The sequence below is a fragment of the Lithobates pipiens genome, unplaced genomic scaffold (genome assembly GCF_037356315.1).
Source record: "Lithobates pipiens isolate NorthernLeopardFrog02 unplaced genomic scaffold, aLitPip1_a1.2 Scaffold_16, whole genome shotgun sequence".
NCBI lineage: Eukaryota > Metazoa > Chordata > Amphibia > Anura > Ranidae > Lithobates > Lithobates pipiens.
In genome coordinates this window covers 40991684-41008691 of record NW_027507748.1, presented here as the reverse complement: position 1 = coordinate 41008691, position 17008 = coordinate 40991684, and the positions used below count along the sequence as shown (strand labels likewise).

At 44.3% G+C, this 17008-nt stretch overlaps 1 protein-coding gene across 1 annotated transcript in view; it reads left to right on the top strand.

The window, feature by feature from the left end:
* Positions 1-16186, top strand: part of LOC143984095 (uncharacterized) — a 151706-nt gene extending 135520 nt beyond the window's left edge. The window contains exons 5-7 of the mRNA XM_077484412.1: positions 2621-2741; positions 13217-13412; positions 16103-16186. Coding sequence (XP_077340538.1) covers positions 2621-2741; positions 13217-13412; positions 16103-16186 — 401 coding nt within the window. The remainder of the gene's footprint in view (positions 1-2620; positions 2742-13216; positions 13413-16102) is intronic.
* Positions 16187-17008: the final 822 nt, after the last annotated feature.

Here is a 17008-nt window from a genome sequence, read left to right as displayed (position 1 = left end):
ATACATGTCCACTACACTGCCCTACCTACCTTTCTAAACTGCCCCACCTGTCCACTACACTGACATACATATCAACTACACTGACCTTCCTACCTGACCCACTACACTCCTTCCTGCACTACTCCCCCACATATGTACAATCCAGGCAGATTTGTGGATTTTGCTTACCTGTCTCCAGGGCCTCCCTCCATGATGATCACCCATCAGATCAGTGCACTCCCCCAGCTGTTCCTCTATATCCCACGCTGCGTGCACACTCATCTGTGCTAAGCACCGCACCGCACCGCCCCTCACGCGCACACCAGTTCCGCACCTGAGGAATCATGGGGAACAGGCTGTACCACAGGAGTCCCTTGGCGGGGGGAGGGTGCTGCGGAGGAATGCCTTGCCCGGGACATGCCTAACTGAATGAAATTCTAAGGTGGTGGGTGGGGCTGGAGTAAACACTTGCACAGTTGGGTCTCTCTTGGGTCAGCAGTAATCATGGCAGCACAGGAATGATGTTGCACTCGGGACAGAGCACTGCCCCCACGCTACACCATTGGGGCTGCCCGGGTCAGATGACATCATCGGCAGATGCAGAATAGCTGACAGGCTGCATCTGTTTCATTGCGGGACACTGTATTGTCCCGGAATGAAGGTGCCCGGGACCCGGGACAGACCTACTAATTGCGGGAATGTCCCGGGCAATCCGGGACACGTGGGCACCCTAACTGCAGGAGATGACCAGACTGCGAATGCGACTACAGGAGATGACCAGACTGCGAATGCGACTACAGGAGATGACCAGACTGCGAATGCAACTACAGGAGATGACCAGACTGCGAATGTGACTACAGGAGTAGCCAGTTTTCAGCAATGCACAGCTATTCAGGGGGGTAAACAACTTTGTCAGCGAGGGTTTAGTAACAGTTAGAAGATAGGTAGAAAGACCTACCTGGCCAGCCAGGCTCACTTCCTGCTCTCAGAGGTCGGAGATGGAGCTTCCCATGGGAGGGGTGGGGCTTGTCATGATATGGGCAGGGCTTACATTGGCAGGGGGCGGGGATATTTGTACTTACAGCGTACATGGGGCAGGGCAGGGGCAGAGTGTCAGTGGAGCTCCCTGCTGAGAGAGCCTAAGCCGAGCCCTACAGCCGGCTATCTGATATAATGCGCCAGGTACTATAATAGTCTGGGAGGACAGGGGGGATTTTTTTTCATGCAGAGTGCGGTTTTTTGTTGCCCCTTCCCCCCATGGCTGCCATACCTTAGATACACCACTGGTCATAGTATGCACTCCCAGGGATAAGCAACCACCCTGTAGCCATCATTTGGCTATGTGCTGGTTGCTAAGTGGTTAAACACATTGCTAATAGCTTTAGTTACATGCTTAAATATTGATATTTGCACTGAAAACTGCCATTTTAGGCACTTTTTTGCAGTGTCAGTAAAAAATGTGTTTGTGCCAGTAAAAAAATGGTGCTGTTTGTAAATTTAATGTCTCTCTTATCTTTATATAATACACTCCTTAAATGTGCTTTAAAATGTACGGTTTTCCCTGTTGTGAACTAGAAAATAATGACGTTATGCGGTTGGGCTGGTATAAAAATGCTATGGGGCTGGTATGAAATTATTTCCAGGACTGGTTTTTAGTCCGGCCCTGCTCCTATCCATGTAGACATATTGATGTATTGGAATGGCCTTAGGGTCGCCACCTGTCCAGGATTCACCTGGACAGTTTGGGTTTGGAATCATGTGTCTGGATTTCAAACTGCCTGGAACTCGGACACATTATTCAGACTAGGCTATGGCTTCCTAGCAAGGTTGCTGGCTGCAGTTGTCGAAGCAGAGAGTGTCTGTTACATTCTCTTTCACACTGCACAGAGCCAGCACAACAACCCCCCCAACACACACACAGACTGGGGAGGAGAGAGGGCTTGATCTGCTCCACTTTCATCCCGCCCCTACCCCTCTGTGTCTGCCCACATTCCAGTCCCTGACACCGTGCCTCAGAAAAGGAAAGTGGTAGCCAGAAATTTGAAGTCCAGCAGCCTCAGATACATCTGGATGACAGCTGCTGGCTGCCAAGGAGTGAGTGAGCTCACCATCCATCCTTGTCTGTAACTGAAGTCTCCCCCCCTTCTCTCTCCTGCCTCTGAATGAGTACACTAAGGTAATTCAGGGTTCTCAGAGCACCCCTTACATCAGAGTTCCCCCTTTACACCAGAGGCCACAGTGTCCCCCCTTACATCAGAGTCCTCTCCGTGCATCAGAGTTCTCAGTGTTTCCCCTTTAAATCAGGGTTTCCAGAGCATCCCTTATGTTAGAGTCCCCAGAGTTCTCCCCTACATCAGAGTCTGCAGAGTCCCCTCTTACAATGTAAGATAACTCTGCAAGTGGATTCAGATGTAAAAGGGGAACTATGTGGACTCTGATGTAAAGGGGGATTCTTGTGATCAATTTCATATGATTAGAAATGTTAGTTTATTGTAAAATATATGTATAGTTTTATACTATAAAAAAAAAAAGAAAAAAAAAAAAAAAATTCTATGCACCGCTAAAGTGTTTGGGTTTGACTTGAAGAAAAGGTGGCAACCCTAAATGGCCTCCTATGAATGTTATGTTTGTATTCTTGCAGGTGACCAAGAAATACATGAGACCCATCTGCACTACTCCAGGGCTCGGGATCCAATAGTTCTTACTGCAGTAATATTGGTGATGGTGATTTCGATCGTGTTCTATTATACAACACGGAGAAAGTAAGTTAAATAAACATACGGGGTGGGGTGTGAGTGATCATTTTCCTCTTACAGAGGAAGAGGAGAAAAGAGGAACTAATGAATGAATAAGCAGCAGCTTATTTCTATACATCTGATCTAAGGCTCGATTCATATCTATGCATGTTGCTTTTGAGCGTTTTTGCGGTGCTTGTCGCGTTTTTGGACACACGTTTTTTTCCACGATTTTGGCGCGTTTTGCGTTTTTTTTTTTTCCTTTACACTGTGGTTGCTTAGCAACCAGATATATACAGTGAAAAAAAAATACAGCAAATTGCGGTAAAAATGCGGTACTTGCGTTTTTGATGCAGGTCCATTGACTTCTTTTACATGCAAAACGCTGCATTTTGCATGAAAAAAAGTCCCAGACCCTTTCCAAAAACGCAGAGGCACAAAAATGCATTGATGGGAACATGTTCCATAGGAACCCATGTTAAAAAATGTCCTTGCATTTCTGCAAAATCAAAAATCAAAAAACGCGATGGTGAGAATCGAGCCTAAATGCTGTCCCTGCATGTGACCTGTATATTAACCTTTCAATTCCCTTTTACTGCATATTTGCACATTAACCAGTTCCATGCCTCCCAATGTTTGAACTTCAGAATGAGGGACACTTGGAACTACTGCATGTGCACCTGTATCAGTGTATAATTCAGGTTTATTATACACCACTGTGGGTGCACATGCCATAGTTCCAATTGGTCCTGTCCCTTTACACCTTCTTCCCCATCCAGCTGTGTATAAATGCCAACTGTTTGTCTATGCCACTGTTCCTCAACTCCAGTCCTCAAGGCGCTCCAACAGCTCATGTTTTCAAGTTCTCCATTATTTTGCACAGGTGATTTGATCCGTTTCCCTGCCTTAGTAATTACTGCAGCTCTTTCATCTGAGGGTAGGGTTGCCACCTGTCCAGGATTCACCCGGACAGTTCGGGTTTGGAATCATGCGTCCAGGTTTCAGACTGTCTGAAACCCGGACACATTATTTAGACTGGACTATGGTTTCCCAGCAGGGTTTCTGGCTGCAGTTTTCACTGCTGAGAGTGTCTGTTACACTGTCTTTCACACTGCCCAAAGCCACCACTAACAAACCATACCCTTCACCCCCCCACCAACACATACAGACGGGAGAAGAGAGAGGGCTTGATCTGCACCTTTTCCCCCCCATCCCTACCCCTCTGTGTCTGCCCACACTCCAATCCCCGGCGCTGTGCCTCAGAAAAGGAAAGTTGAAGCTGGAAATTTGAAGTCCAGCAGCCTCAGATCCATCTGAATGAGAGGTGCAGACTGCCAAGGGGTGAGTGAGCTCACCATCCATCCCTGTCTCTGAATGAAGTCTCCCCCCTTCCCTCTCCTTCCTCAGAGAGAGTACACTAAGTCAAATCAGGGTTCTCAGAGCACCCCTTACATCAGAATTACCCTTTACACCAGTGTTTCCCCTTACAGCAGAGTCCTCTCTGTACATCAGAGTACTCAGTGTTCCCCCATAAATCAGGGTTCACAGAGCATCCCTTATGTCAGAGTCCCCAGAGTTCAGAGGTAAAAGGGGAACTCTGTGGACTCTGATGTAAAAGAGGACTTTTGTTATTAACTTATATACATATGATTAGAAATGTTATTTAGTAGCAAAATATATGTATAGCTTATACTATAAAAAAGAAATTTCTGTGCGCCACAAAACTGTTTGGGTTTGACTTGAAGAAAAGGTGGCAACCCTATCTGAGGGGAATCCTGAAAACATGACCTGTTGGTGTGCCTTGAGGACTGGAGTTGAGAAACATTGGTCTATACCAGGGATATGCAATTAGTGGACCTCCAGCTGTTGCAGAACTACAAGTCCCATGAGGCATAGCAAGACTCTGACAGGCACAGGCATGACACCCAGAGGCAGAGGCATGATGGGACTTGTAGTTTTGCAACCGCTGGAGGTCCGCTAATTGCATATCCCTGGTCTATACACTGGTTGATCGACAAAAAGGGGGTGGAGCCCTTGAAATGCTTATCAGCCCGCTCATTCCTGACATTGCTGGATGGATTTGACAGCTGCACTCTCTCTCATTGTGCCTGTACCCCCGCTGGATTGTCTGCCAATCCATGGCTGTGCTGGATGCTCACATTGCTGCAGGTCCTGCTCAGCTATTGGCATATACTGAATAGATGGAGTAATTATGCAGAACAAAGCCCTTGTTGTCGCGGGACTCTGGAACAAATGTGAAAATGCAGGAAAGTACTGCCCAATCTGGGAATGTTGGGAGATATGCAATTCATACCCATCCTTCCACTGTACAGTGTCTTGAAAAAGTATTCATACCCCTTTTAAACTTTCCAGATTTTGCCATGTTACAACCAAAAACATAAGTGGAAGGAAAATGATGAATGGCTTTCTAACAAACTTTACAAGTAAATATGTGAAAAGTGTGGTGTGTGTTTTTACTCAGCCCCCTTTACTCTGATACCCCTAACTAAGATCTAGTGGAACCAATTGTCTTCAGAAGTCACCTAATTACTAAATAGAGTCCACCTGTGTGTAATTTAATCTCAGTTTAATCTCAATATTTAATCTCAATATAGTATCCCAGCTGTTCTCTGAAGCTCTCAGAGGTTTGTTAGAGAACCTTAGTGAACAAACAGCATCATGAAGGCCAATGAACACACCAGACAGGTCAGGGATGAAGTTATGGAGAAGTTTAAAGCAGGGTTAGGTTATAAAAAAATATCCCAAGCTTTGAACATCTCAGGGAGCACTGTTCAACCCATAATTCGAAAATAGGAAGAGTATGGCACAACTGCAAACCTACCAAGACATGGCCGTCCACCTAAACTGACAGGCCGGGCAAGGAGATCATCCATCAGAGAAGCAGCAAAGAGGCCCATGGTAACTCTGGAGGAGCTGCAGAGATCCATTCTTCAGGTAGGAGAATCTATCCACAGGACAACTATTAGTCGTGCTCTCCACAAATCTGGCCTTTATGGAAGAGCGGCAAGAAGAAAGACATTGTTGAAAGAAAGCCATAAGGAGTCCCTTTGCAGTTTGCAAGAAGCCATGTGGAGGACACAGCAAACATCTGGAAGAAGGTGCTCTGGTCAGATGAGACCAAATTTGAACTTTTTGGCCTACAAGCAAAATGCTATGTGTGCTGGAAAACTAACACTGCACATCACCCTGAACACACCATCACCACTGTGAAACATGGTGGTGGCAGCATCATGCTGTGGGGATGCTTTTCTTCAGCAGGGGCAGGGAAGCTGGTCAGAGTTGATGAGAAGTTGGATGGAGCCAAATACAGGGCAATCTTAGAAGAAAACTTGTTATATTCTGCAAAAGTCTTGAGACTGGGGCGGAGGTTCACCTTCCAGCAGGACAACGACCCTAAACATACAGCCAGAGCTACAATGGAATGGTTTAGATCAAAGCATATTCATGTATTAGAATGGCCCAGTCAAAGTCCAGACCTAAATCCAATTGAGAATCTGTGGCAAGACTTGAAATATTTTTCAAAGAAGAATGGGCAAAAAATTTCACTCTCTAGATGTAGAGATGCATTTTTTACATCTCTAGAGACAGCCCCAAAAACACTGTAATTGCAGTGAAAGGTGGTTCTACAAAGTATTGACTCAGAAGAGCTAAATACAAATGCACGCCGCACTTTAAACATTTATTTGTAAAAAAAATTGAAAACCATTAATCATTTTCCTTCCACTTCACAATTATGTGCCACTTTGTGTTGGTCTAACTATCACATAAAATCCCAATAAAATACCTTTACTTTTTGGTTGTAACATAACAAAATGTGGAAAGTTTTTCAAGAGGTATGAATACTTTTTCAAGGCACTGTATGTGTCTTTTGCATTAACTCTGTCACAAACTACCTCCTTTTATATAAGACCTATTATGCTGCTGTATTTATTGCACCATTACCAAGATCCATGTTTTAAGCACAGAAATTCTAGAAAACGAATGAATCTGAATTTTGAGGTACCGTATTTTTTTTTTTTTTTATAAAAAAAATATATTTTTTTTGTTGTACATAAATAAAATTGCCTCCCAATGCTTAATTATATGTTTTTAATTACCTCAGTATAAATATGTTTCTTTATTTTAAAACAATGTGGGAAAAAAAAAAAATTAGATCACTTTGAGGTATCTACTTTACAAAGAGGGGCAAGTTTGAAGGCGCTCACACTGCCCTGACATTTTTATTCTAAAGTAAGGAAAACAGGCTTTCATCCAATTTTTGATCTCTCTCTCTCTCTCTCCCCCCTCTCTCTCTCCCCTCTCCCTCTCTCCCCTCTCTCTCCCCCACTCTCCCCTCTCCCCCCTCTCATTTCTCTTTAAACAAAAAAAAGTTATGCCCTGTACACACAATTAGGATTTTCCGACAACAAAATCCATGTTTTTTTTTTTCCTGACGGATGTTGGCTCAAACTTGACTTGCATACACACGGTCACACAAAGTTGGTCAGAAATTCCGAACGTCAAAGAACATAGTGATGTACGACGAGCCGAGAAAAGTTCAATAGCCATTGCTGTTCTTCTGCTTGATTCCGAGCATGCGCGGGACTTTGTGCGTCGGAATTGAGTACACACGATCGGAATTTCCGACAACGGATTTTGTTGTCGGAAAATTTGAGAACCAGCTCTCAAATTTTGTGTGACGGAAATTCCTATGGAAAATGTGTGATGGAGACTACACATGGCGGAATTTCCAACAAGAGGGTCCTATCAGTGGTGGAATTATAGGGGTCGCCGAGATTGCCATGGCAACCGTGCCCCTTGCTGCAGGGGGCCCTGGAGGGCCCCCTGTACTCTTTGATAGGGGGGAGGCTGAGAGGAGCTCCCCGATCATCAGCCAAACTGAAATCGGCACTGTGCGGGGAGTTCCTCGCATTAGGCTAAAGTGAAAGCACAGCGTGTGCTCTTTGTCTTCCCCTACAGTGCAGTTCCCGGCAGGGAGAGCAAAGGTAAAGCACTGCTATTTTTTTATTTTTTTTTATAAGACTATCTACTCCTGTATTTGTGTTGGGGGGTGTGTGTGTATGTATGTATGTGCATGTGTTTATCAGTGGTGGTGCCAGTATAGCATGAATCTATCCATGGCCACTGCTGCCACCCCCATATTTAGGTGTATGGTCCCTTTTGGGGCGCTGTGGGCCTGAATTACAGTGGTGGGGGGGGGGGGGGTGTTTTTGAAGCACCCGATTAGAGCCATAGGTTCTAATAGGCTTCAAAATAGGTGAAGTGCGAGTGCCATGCTTGATGCTCACAGTTCACCCAGGTGTGTTAGAAAAGTGAATTAATATTCACTTTCCTAATACTGAACCGCCTCTCCACCAATCAGGTGTGCGGGTCTATTACCCGCCACCTGATTGGCTGAAACCATAGGCACAGCTATTGGATGCCTATCAGGAGGAGGGGACGGGAGATGAGGATGGCAGGAGACACATGGAGGACACCGCTCGTGGCTGTCACCTGCTGCCCCACCAAGACAGGGTAAGTGCCGGGCAGACGGCGAGCGGGCACCGTAGTGGGGATTCACACTGTCAGCATTTGATGGCGCACTGTCAGCATTTGATGGGCACAGTGGCGGCATTTGGCACATGGGTAGTGTTTGATGGGCACACTGGCAGCGTTTGATGGGCACACTGGCAGCAATTGATGGTTTTGGGTTTTTTTCCTGAATTTTTCAGTTTGCTTGCGCCCCCCCTAAAAATTTTGAGCACCAGCTGCCACTGGATTATTTGTGTGTGTGTGTGTGTGTGTGTGTGTGTGTATTATGTATAAAATAAATATATATATTATGTGTGTGTTTACATGTATGTATGCAGTAAAATGCTGTTCCTCCAAAAAGCAATCCATGCTCAGATCGCTTTTCAGAGGCATTTGACAGCTGGTAGAGAGGCAATATGTTGCCTACTGACCACCTGTTTTAACCCTTTAAATGCATCATAACTATGCTGCAACTGCATGCAATGCACACAGTTGCAGGGGGGTTGAAGTGTAGCCCCATTTACCTAGGGATGTACTTCAAGGGTGCCCTGGCTGGAAAAAGATTGTGAAACGCCAACAGAGGAACCGGTCTCTCCATTTTCCTCTTGCAGACGCTGAATGCCTGTGGGAGGAAGAGGAGGAGAAGCGGGGGGGGGGAGAAATGGAGAAATCGGTTCCTTTTTATATGCATCCACCCACCGGGCCCTGGTGTTCTACCATCGGGCTTGGAGAAACGAGCTTTGGTCGGGGGGGGGGGCCTCCATGGTTTCTTGCATCGGGCCCTGAGGGTTCTAGTTACGCTACTGGGTCCTAGCACACATTTTCCGTAGGAAAATGCTATTGTGTGTACGGGGCATTATTCAAACCACCACATGAAAGTTCTATCTGTCTCAAAACAATAAAAAAATAAAAAAATACAGTGGATACAGTGTTCAGTAACTGTGTCAAAGTATCACAGCAATGAAAACTGAAAAATCATCTGCTCTGGAGATCACAACTTTATGCTGGATTTTTTTCAGGGTTAATTCAGATTTTGTAAAAAAATATGTATGCTTATTTAAATATACCAGATTCTGCTATCTCCCCTCTGCACCTCCACAGCCAGGGCTGTGGAATATATGCCCTTGTCCTCATCAACATGAGGGATGGGGGCCCTCCCACTTTGAGGTTGTGTGACCTGGTATGGTTGGGGGGGGGGGGGGGTGAATGCTCAGATTAAGGGTCTTGTGTGGATAGGGGGGGGGGGCAAGCAGGGTTCCCGTGAAAATTTGTATCAGATCACAAAGCTTTGGTATGGATATTTTAAGGGAAGCCATTTCATTGCTATTTGTGCTCCCTAAATATTGAGTTCCCCCTAAAAACAGTGTTACTTTCGTCAAACAAAAATATTTTAGTTGACTAGAATACAACTAAGATTAAAACAGTTTCCAGCATGACTTTGATTCCAAGTTTGTCCATTTCTACGCCCTGGAACATGTACCCGTGCATGTACGGGCAGTGAAATAGCTACAACGCTTCTACAATTAGAGACTAAGTGGATACACACTTTAGATACCACTAAATATCCAGGCCTAAATGAATACATTAGCTTTAAATCTTTTTTGTAATAGGATAGTTTGAGCTAATTTGGAAATAGTGTAATACCATATAATTCCACATCTGTTATTTATTGTGGATCGTTATTTTTTTTTTTTTCTCTCTGTGGATTCCCTTCCCCATGTTTAGTTGCTGCCTTATGCGCATTTTTTGTACCGATATTCCATCAATCGGTCCATCTGGTTGGCTTTCTGTCAGGCCTAAGTTCTTGTTTATCTATCGTATGCTTATATGTTTTCTATATTTATGATTTAGACAAGTCACTTTATCTTTGTAATTAATTTGTTGATTATTAATGTGTTGATACATAAATTATTCATTATTGTGTATTAATATTATTACAATTTTATTATTCTTTTTTTTTTTTTTGCAATTTCCCTTTGAACCCTGGTCCGCTGTGAATTTTATGGGTTTTCTCACCAATGCTTCTGTTATTAATGTTCAATACATTATTTCTGTATTGGGCATATTTTACAATCTTTTATTTTTTCCGCAATAACTTCCTCTTTCCCCTTTTATCCTGCCATTCGTTTCTCTTGCTGGGCCTGACTTTTACATCCCTATGGGCCTTTGCTGGTGTGTTTGAGCTGGCTGCGACCCTGCTTATGGACTCCCACCTACAACTGTATGGATACCCAAGGGCTTGCTAATGGATAAGCAAACAAGGACAAAATTCTGGATAGCTGCACACTGGAAAAAAGACTTGAAATCCCATCTTTAATTAAAACAAAGTGGGTCACATCAAAACAAAATCAAAAAATCCACAGCAAAAGAATAACGGGGTACAGGAAATACTGACGCGTTTCGCACCGTAATCAGTGCTTACACATAGCTAACCATCTTTCAAGCAAATATCAAATATATAGCATAAAACATAAAAAGAGGCAAGGAATATCACATGATTGAACGATTTGAAGGCAATTACATACAGCTGAATCGCACTTACAATTAGATCTTAGCATGTGCTGCCAAGCAGTGAAAAAAAAAAAACTCAACAGAAAGCAAAAAGAAAAAATTTGACCAAAAATCTAACCAAAAAATTTAACTCTTAGTGAAAACAGAAATTATTTAAAAGATGCTGCAGGCATACACCACCTTATACAGGTGTGTATGTCTGTATGAAATGAGTGAGATAAGTGAAAAAAATTGACCATTAGGCCCTAAAAAGTGAAATGAAAATATTCAATTTTATCCAAGATGAAAAATTTATTAAATCCTGTGCAAGAAAAAGAGCAGAAAGAAAATAAAAAAATTAGAAAGGGTGGAGGATATAGACTTAAAGCGGAGGTCCACCCTAAAGTGGACCTCCGCTCATCGGAACCCTCCCCCCCTCCGGCGCCACAATTGGCACCTTTCAGGGGGGAGGGGGGTGCAGATACCTGTACAGTACAGGTATTCTGCACCCACTTCCGGGATAGCTCTTTGCGGAAAGGGGCGTAGATTACGCCCCTTTCCGCAAGTGCCAGCCCCTTTCCGCAAGTGCCCCGCTGCCTGCTGGGAAACACACAGATCCCAGAGGCAGCGGGGACCATCCTTATTGCGCAGCGCGATTCGCGCATGCGCAGTAGGGAACGGGGAAATGAAGCCGAAAGGCTCCATTTCCTGATTCCCATACCTAAGATGGCGGTGGCAGCACCCGAGATCGGCTTCGGGTGCCGACATCGCGGGCGCGCTGGGCAGGTAAGTGTCCTTATTTTAAAAGTCAGCAGCTGCAGTATTTGTAGCTGCTGGCTTAAAAAAAAAAAAAAAAAACGCGGAGTCCCGGCGGACTCCCGCTTTAATGATAAAAAATCAAACACATACAGAGGGACCCGTGGAAACGTTAAATATATGTATAAATAACACAGGTGCCACATGTATAATCAGTATATGGTGTCCAGTGAAAAAGCACATCCGTGAGTGTGACACGTGAGGGGGGAAAAAAAAATGCATACGTGATGCGTTTACATCAATTAAAAATAAGCATTAATATAGTGTGTAATATATGAATCATAGTGAAAAGTCATAAAAAATTGATAGTCAAATAACTTATTGATGAACATGAATACATTCACATCAAAAATTTATAAATGTTAATTATTAAATAAGTAAAACACTGGGCAACACACACCAAGATCTTATCATGCTGTGCCATTAACATAAATGTTAACCCACTATTGTGTTCATGTAAGGGGGAGAGGATAAGATGAATACAATAGTGGGTTAACATTTATGTTTAATAATTAACATTTATCAATTTTTCAATGTTCATTAATAATAAGTTTTAATTTTAGAAAAAAAAATAAAAAATAAAAATGTATTCACAAAAAATAATAAAACAATTTAGATGATTAAAATGCCATTTTAGTCAAAAAGACCATGACTAAAACTAAATTGAAATATGACATCAAAATTACTGTGGACTCTGGTGTATGGGGGGGCTCTGCTGACTGATGTAAAGGGGGCTCTGTGGACTATGATGGTAGGGGGGCTCAGCAGAATTTAATGTAAGGTGGCTCTGTGGACTCTGATGCAAGGGGGGCTCTGTGGACTTTGTTGTAAGGGAGCAGGGGGCGGTAGGATCTGGAGATCTGCACAGTGAACAGAGAGTAAAAGGGGGCACTGTGATTAGAGAGATAAGAGGGGGGCATGACTGCACTATAATGGGGGGCTGTGATTGCTAGGGGCACTGAAATGTAAAGGGACACCTTGATATAAAGGGGACTGCACTGTAATCATTACAGACCCTTTACATTGCAGTGTGGAGGACTGAATTCCCATCGCCAACTGCCCCCCCCCCCCCCCCGCAAACGCCTGTCAACCCCCCACCGGTCGCTGGATAAATTGGATGCTCAGTCTAAAATGCCCAGGCCTATTTTTTTTTGCCCCCGGTCCGGGTCTGCCCCCATGATATTTGTTTGACAATCCATTGCCTTTTAGCCTAGAAAATGTCTGTTACTGATATCTAAGGTTTGGCTCCTATGGACTTCAGTGAGCTTCATATTTGGCATCCGAACTTTGAAAAAATTTGACAAACTGGCTCTGAGCCAAGCCTAGGTAAGTTTGGCTTATCACCAATTATCTGCAGCAATCCATGTACAGCGATCCATGGCAGCCAACTGAACATTTATTTCACTGCATTCAAGTCACTAAAAGTTGAAATCTAATTATTAAGGTGTTATTCAACATAATTTTGAATAACGCTTAAATTACTGTATTCTATTTTCTTTAGTATTAATCAAAACTGAGTGCATGGACTGCCCATAGCAGCGTCAGATTTAAAAATTCTTGTTTTTATTGCATCTTGAAAATTAAATGCAAAAAACATGAAGCTTACATTACCTATTCCAAATGAAATAAAAATCAACTGTAAAATTTGTTTCATATAAATATAGGAAAGAGCCTGTGACACCAAAGAAACTGGACAAGGCTGAGACTGGACAAGTAACACCAAACTCCAAACACAGATCAGACGAGGTGAACAATGGATCAACAAAAGTGGTAAATTCTTCATTGTACTCACCAATGTATGACTCTGGGAAAGAAACGCCATCATCATCAGAAGTGACACCATCCAAGAGTATTCACAAGGTAACTTACTATAAATATATTCTTCTCTAAGGTAACCGTTAAAACATATATACAATATGTATATAGCGATACCCTCACTTAAGAGGGCCGCAAGTTTGGTTTGGGCCCTGAGCACAGCTCCGCCAACCCCCCCCCCCCCCGTGGGTGGGTAACTCAAGCTCATAGACAATCTTTGAAAGTATATAACTGACTTTACTTGTTGTTTTATAAAAGGAATAACATGAATTGAACATTTGGTTTGCAACACATAAGCAGGTCCCTGCAGTAACCAGTAATAAAGATAAACAGAGTAATCAGCATAATAAAGTATTGCTATGCAACTCTAACGCTGCCCTTTTTCAGCTACTTCCCCGCATGGGTAAACTAACACCCAGCACTATCTACCTATGCAGTCAGGCCTGACTGATCTAGATGGAAGTCCAGTGAAACAATATTCGCTAGCAATCTTTTGATGGTGCACTTGAAGAACAACTTTGTAATCCAAACGAATAATAAAAATAAAGTATCTGTCTTTAAACAGCTCTCACCACCCGGACAGATCCAAGTCCGTTTTCTCCGCCGATTCGTCTAGGAACAGGAATCCACCAACCTTCGAGTCTTCAATCCTTCTGGTGTACTGCAGCAAGGATGAGAAGATGTCTCTCAGGTGCAGCTAGGCTGGCAAAGGGCTCTTTGGAAAAGAGCACAAGTCCCAGGCTTCAGGCCTTGTGCCTCCAGCAGTTCAGCACAAACCTCCTCTTGCTAGGAGAGGGGGGGTGTCCAAAGAGAGAGAACTAGGCCTCTCCCCCTCCTTATATGCCCTCCCCCATGAGTCTCTGGGGCATAACTCCAAACATCCTGGGAACCAGCGGGGTTCTGGGAACAGTAGTTTTATAGTCCTTAAAGAGACCCCGCTACATGTAATTTAGTTTTATCCACAAAAATGTGCCATTTTGTTTAATTAAAGTCAACCCTATAAAAAAAAAGGCGGGGGGAATGTTTAGGGTGGAGATGCAGGTGGGGGGGATGTTTAGGGGGTGGAGATGCAGGCGAGGGGGATGTTTAGGGTGGAGATGCAGGCGGGGGGATGTTTAGGGTGGAGATGCAGGCGGGGGGGATGTTTAGGGTGGAGATGCAGGCGGGGGGGGATGTTTAGGGTGGAGAAGCAGGCAGGGGGATGTTTAGGGTGGAGATGCAGGCAGGGGGGGATGTTTAGGGTGGAGATGCAGGCAGGGGGGTGAAGAACCCCACAGCTACCAGTCACTGCCACACACAACAACAGTCAGCAGACCCACCCTCCATGAAGCTCTGCAGCAGCTGAGAAACATGGAAGTGATCAGAGCTGGGGGGAGGGGAGCCTGACTCACGGCAGGACACAGTACTCACTGTGGAGCAGTCACACTTGGTTTGCTGCTCTGCAGAGGAGGTGGGGGAAGCATGATGTCGGGAGAGAGAGAGACATGCAGGGAGGGGGAGTAAATACAGCAATCCTCGCTGATCCCCCACACTCAAATGGTGCTCTCTGGTACACTGTCTGCCAGCTCTATGTCCATCCATCCGCTGCCACTGTGATCCTCCCCGCCTCACATCTGTGGGTCTCGGTCCTGGATAGTTGCAGTCACGTCTCCGGAGTCCGCACTCTACAAGTCGCTGTCAGAGAACCTGCCGGAAACTAGAAGTGACCCGGCAGTGCCGAAAAAGCACCGCCCAATCACCCTCGAACCGCTCCCGGCCAATAAAAAAGGCAAGACAGGAGCCAGGGCTAATCAGTGGTGAGTGGGAGTGTGTGCTGGCACACAGCTTGTGCCCTGCACATGCCCTAAATGCAGGCAAATCAGCATGCATCCCAGCTTGATTGCAAGCTGGGAAGCTTCCCATAGACTGCCGTGTGTCCGGCACCCGGATACTCTTAAAGTGACTTTTCTTTTTTTTGTCAAAAGCTTGGGGGGGGGGGGGGGGCGCCCGGTCACCCCCTATGGATGGGCCGCCACTGCTTTGAAGCATTGCCTATGGGAAATTTGGGTATCCCAGTTCAACTTCATTTCAAAGGCGTGTGAAATTTTAAGGCTTGACATGTTAAGCCCGTACACACTATCAGATTGTCTGCTGAGTTTTTCCTTCAGATTTACCAAAACCATATAATATGAGGTCAAACCTTAGGAGTTTCAATGTGTATGCAAACAGGCAGGCCCTTCTATTACATGGTTTTGGTAAATCTGAAGGAAAAACTCAGCAGACAATCTGATAGTGTGTACGGGGCTTTAGGTGTCTATTTACTTGGCACAGCCTTCTTTTATATGTAAAAAAATTGAGAACATGGTGCCTTTTGTGTGCCCTAAAATTAGTGCATTTTTTTTTTTTTTTTTCAGAAAATTTGATAAACAGCTGCGCTAATGTTGTGGCAATAAAAATGTACACTACCGCCATTTTATTGTTCAAGGTCTCTGCTTTCATAAAATATGTACTGTTTGGAGGTTTTAACTGATCTTCAGGCCTAAAAAGTACTAAATCAGACATGACAGCAAATGGGTACAAAAACAAACCTTCATGTTAGTGCTTCAATGTGACATCAATCAGTGAAACTCACAGAAGATCTGATATTAAAAAGTATTCCGCAATATATTAATATTTGGACCTCAGATATATGCAGCATATTTCTTTGTGCCATTTTTACATGTTTGTGTCATTAAATTATTATTTCTTATTCTCAGGAATCCCCGGACAGTTCATTAAACCAAAGAAAACGGCAAACACCTAGAACACCTACCAGTGTAAAAAGACTGGTCTTCGAGTAAACTGCAGCTATGGATATATTTTTTTTTTAAATCAATAGGAATACAATTATTAAAGCCATTAGTTTTAGATGGAATGGGTTATGCTTTGCCATTAAAGGGGTTGTAAAGGTTCGTTTTTCATTTTCTAAATAGGTTCCTTTTAAGCTAGTGTATTGTTGGTTCACTTATCTTTTCCTTCGATTTCCCTTCTAAATGTTTTGTTTTCTTTGTCTGAATTTCTCACTTCCTGTTCCTCCTCAGTAAGCTGTTCTGGCTGACTAAACACCGCTCAGATGATGGCATAGTTGCCAACTGTCCCGAATTGCCCGGGACATTCCTGCATTAATTTTGTCCCGGGAAATTCAAATTTCCAGTTTTTCGCCGCCGGCCGCTAGAGGTCCGCGGCCGGCGGAGAAAATGTCTCTGCCGGCCGCCATTTTTAAGAAGACCAGAAGTTGGTTTTCAATAGAGAACCTGTGGCGCTGCCCACCCCCGCTGCGTGTGTGTGTGTATAAAGTGCAGTGGGCAGCGCCACAGTTCAAAGAATCCACGCGGCAACGACGGCATGTCGGGGGCCAGTCTGTCACTGTTGGGGCGGGAGCCAGTTTGATGTCGGGGGCCAGTCTGTCACTGTGGATGTCGGGGCGGGGGCCAGTGGTATGATAATGTCGGCGGCCAGTCTGTGCAGTATGTGGGGGCCAGTCTGTGCAGTATAGTACTAAATCAGACATGACAGCAAATGGGTACAAAAGCAAACCTTCATGTTAGTGCCCTGGAGAAATGTCGGGGGCCGGTCTGTGCAGTATGTGGGGGCTGGTCTGTGTATGTCAGAGGGGCACCAGA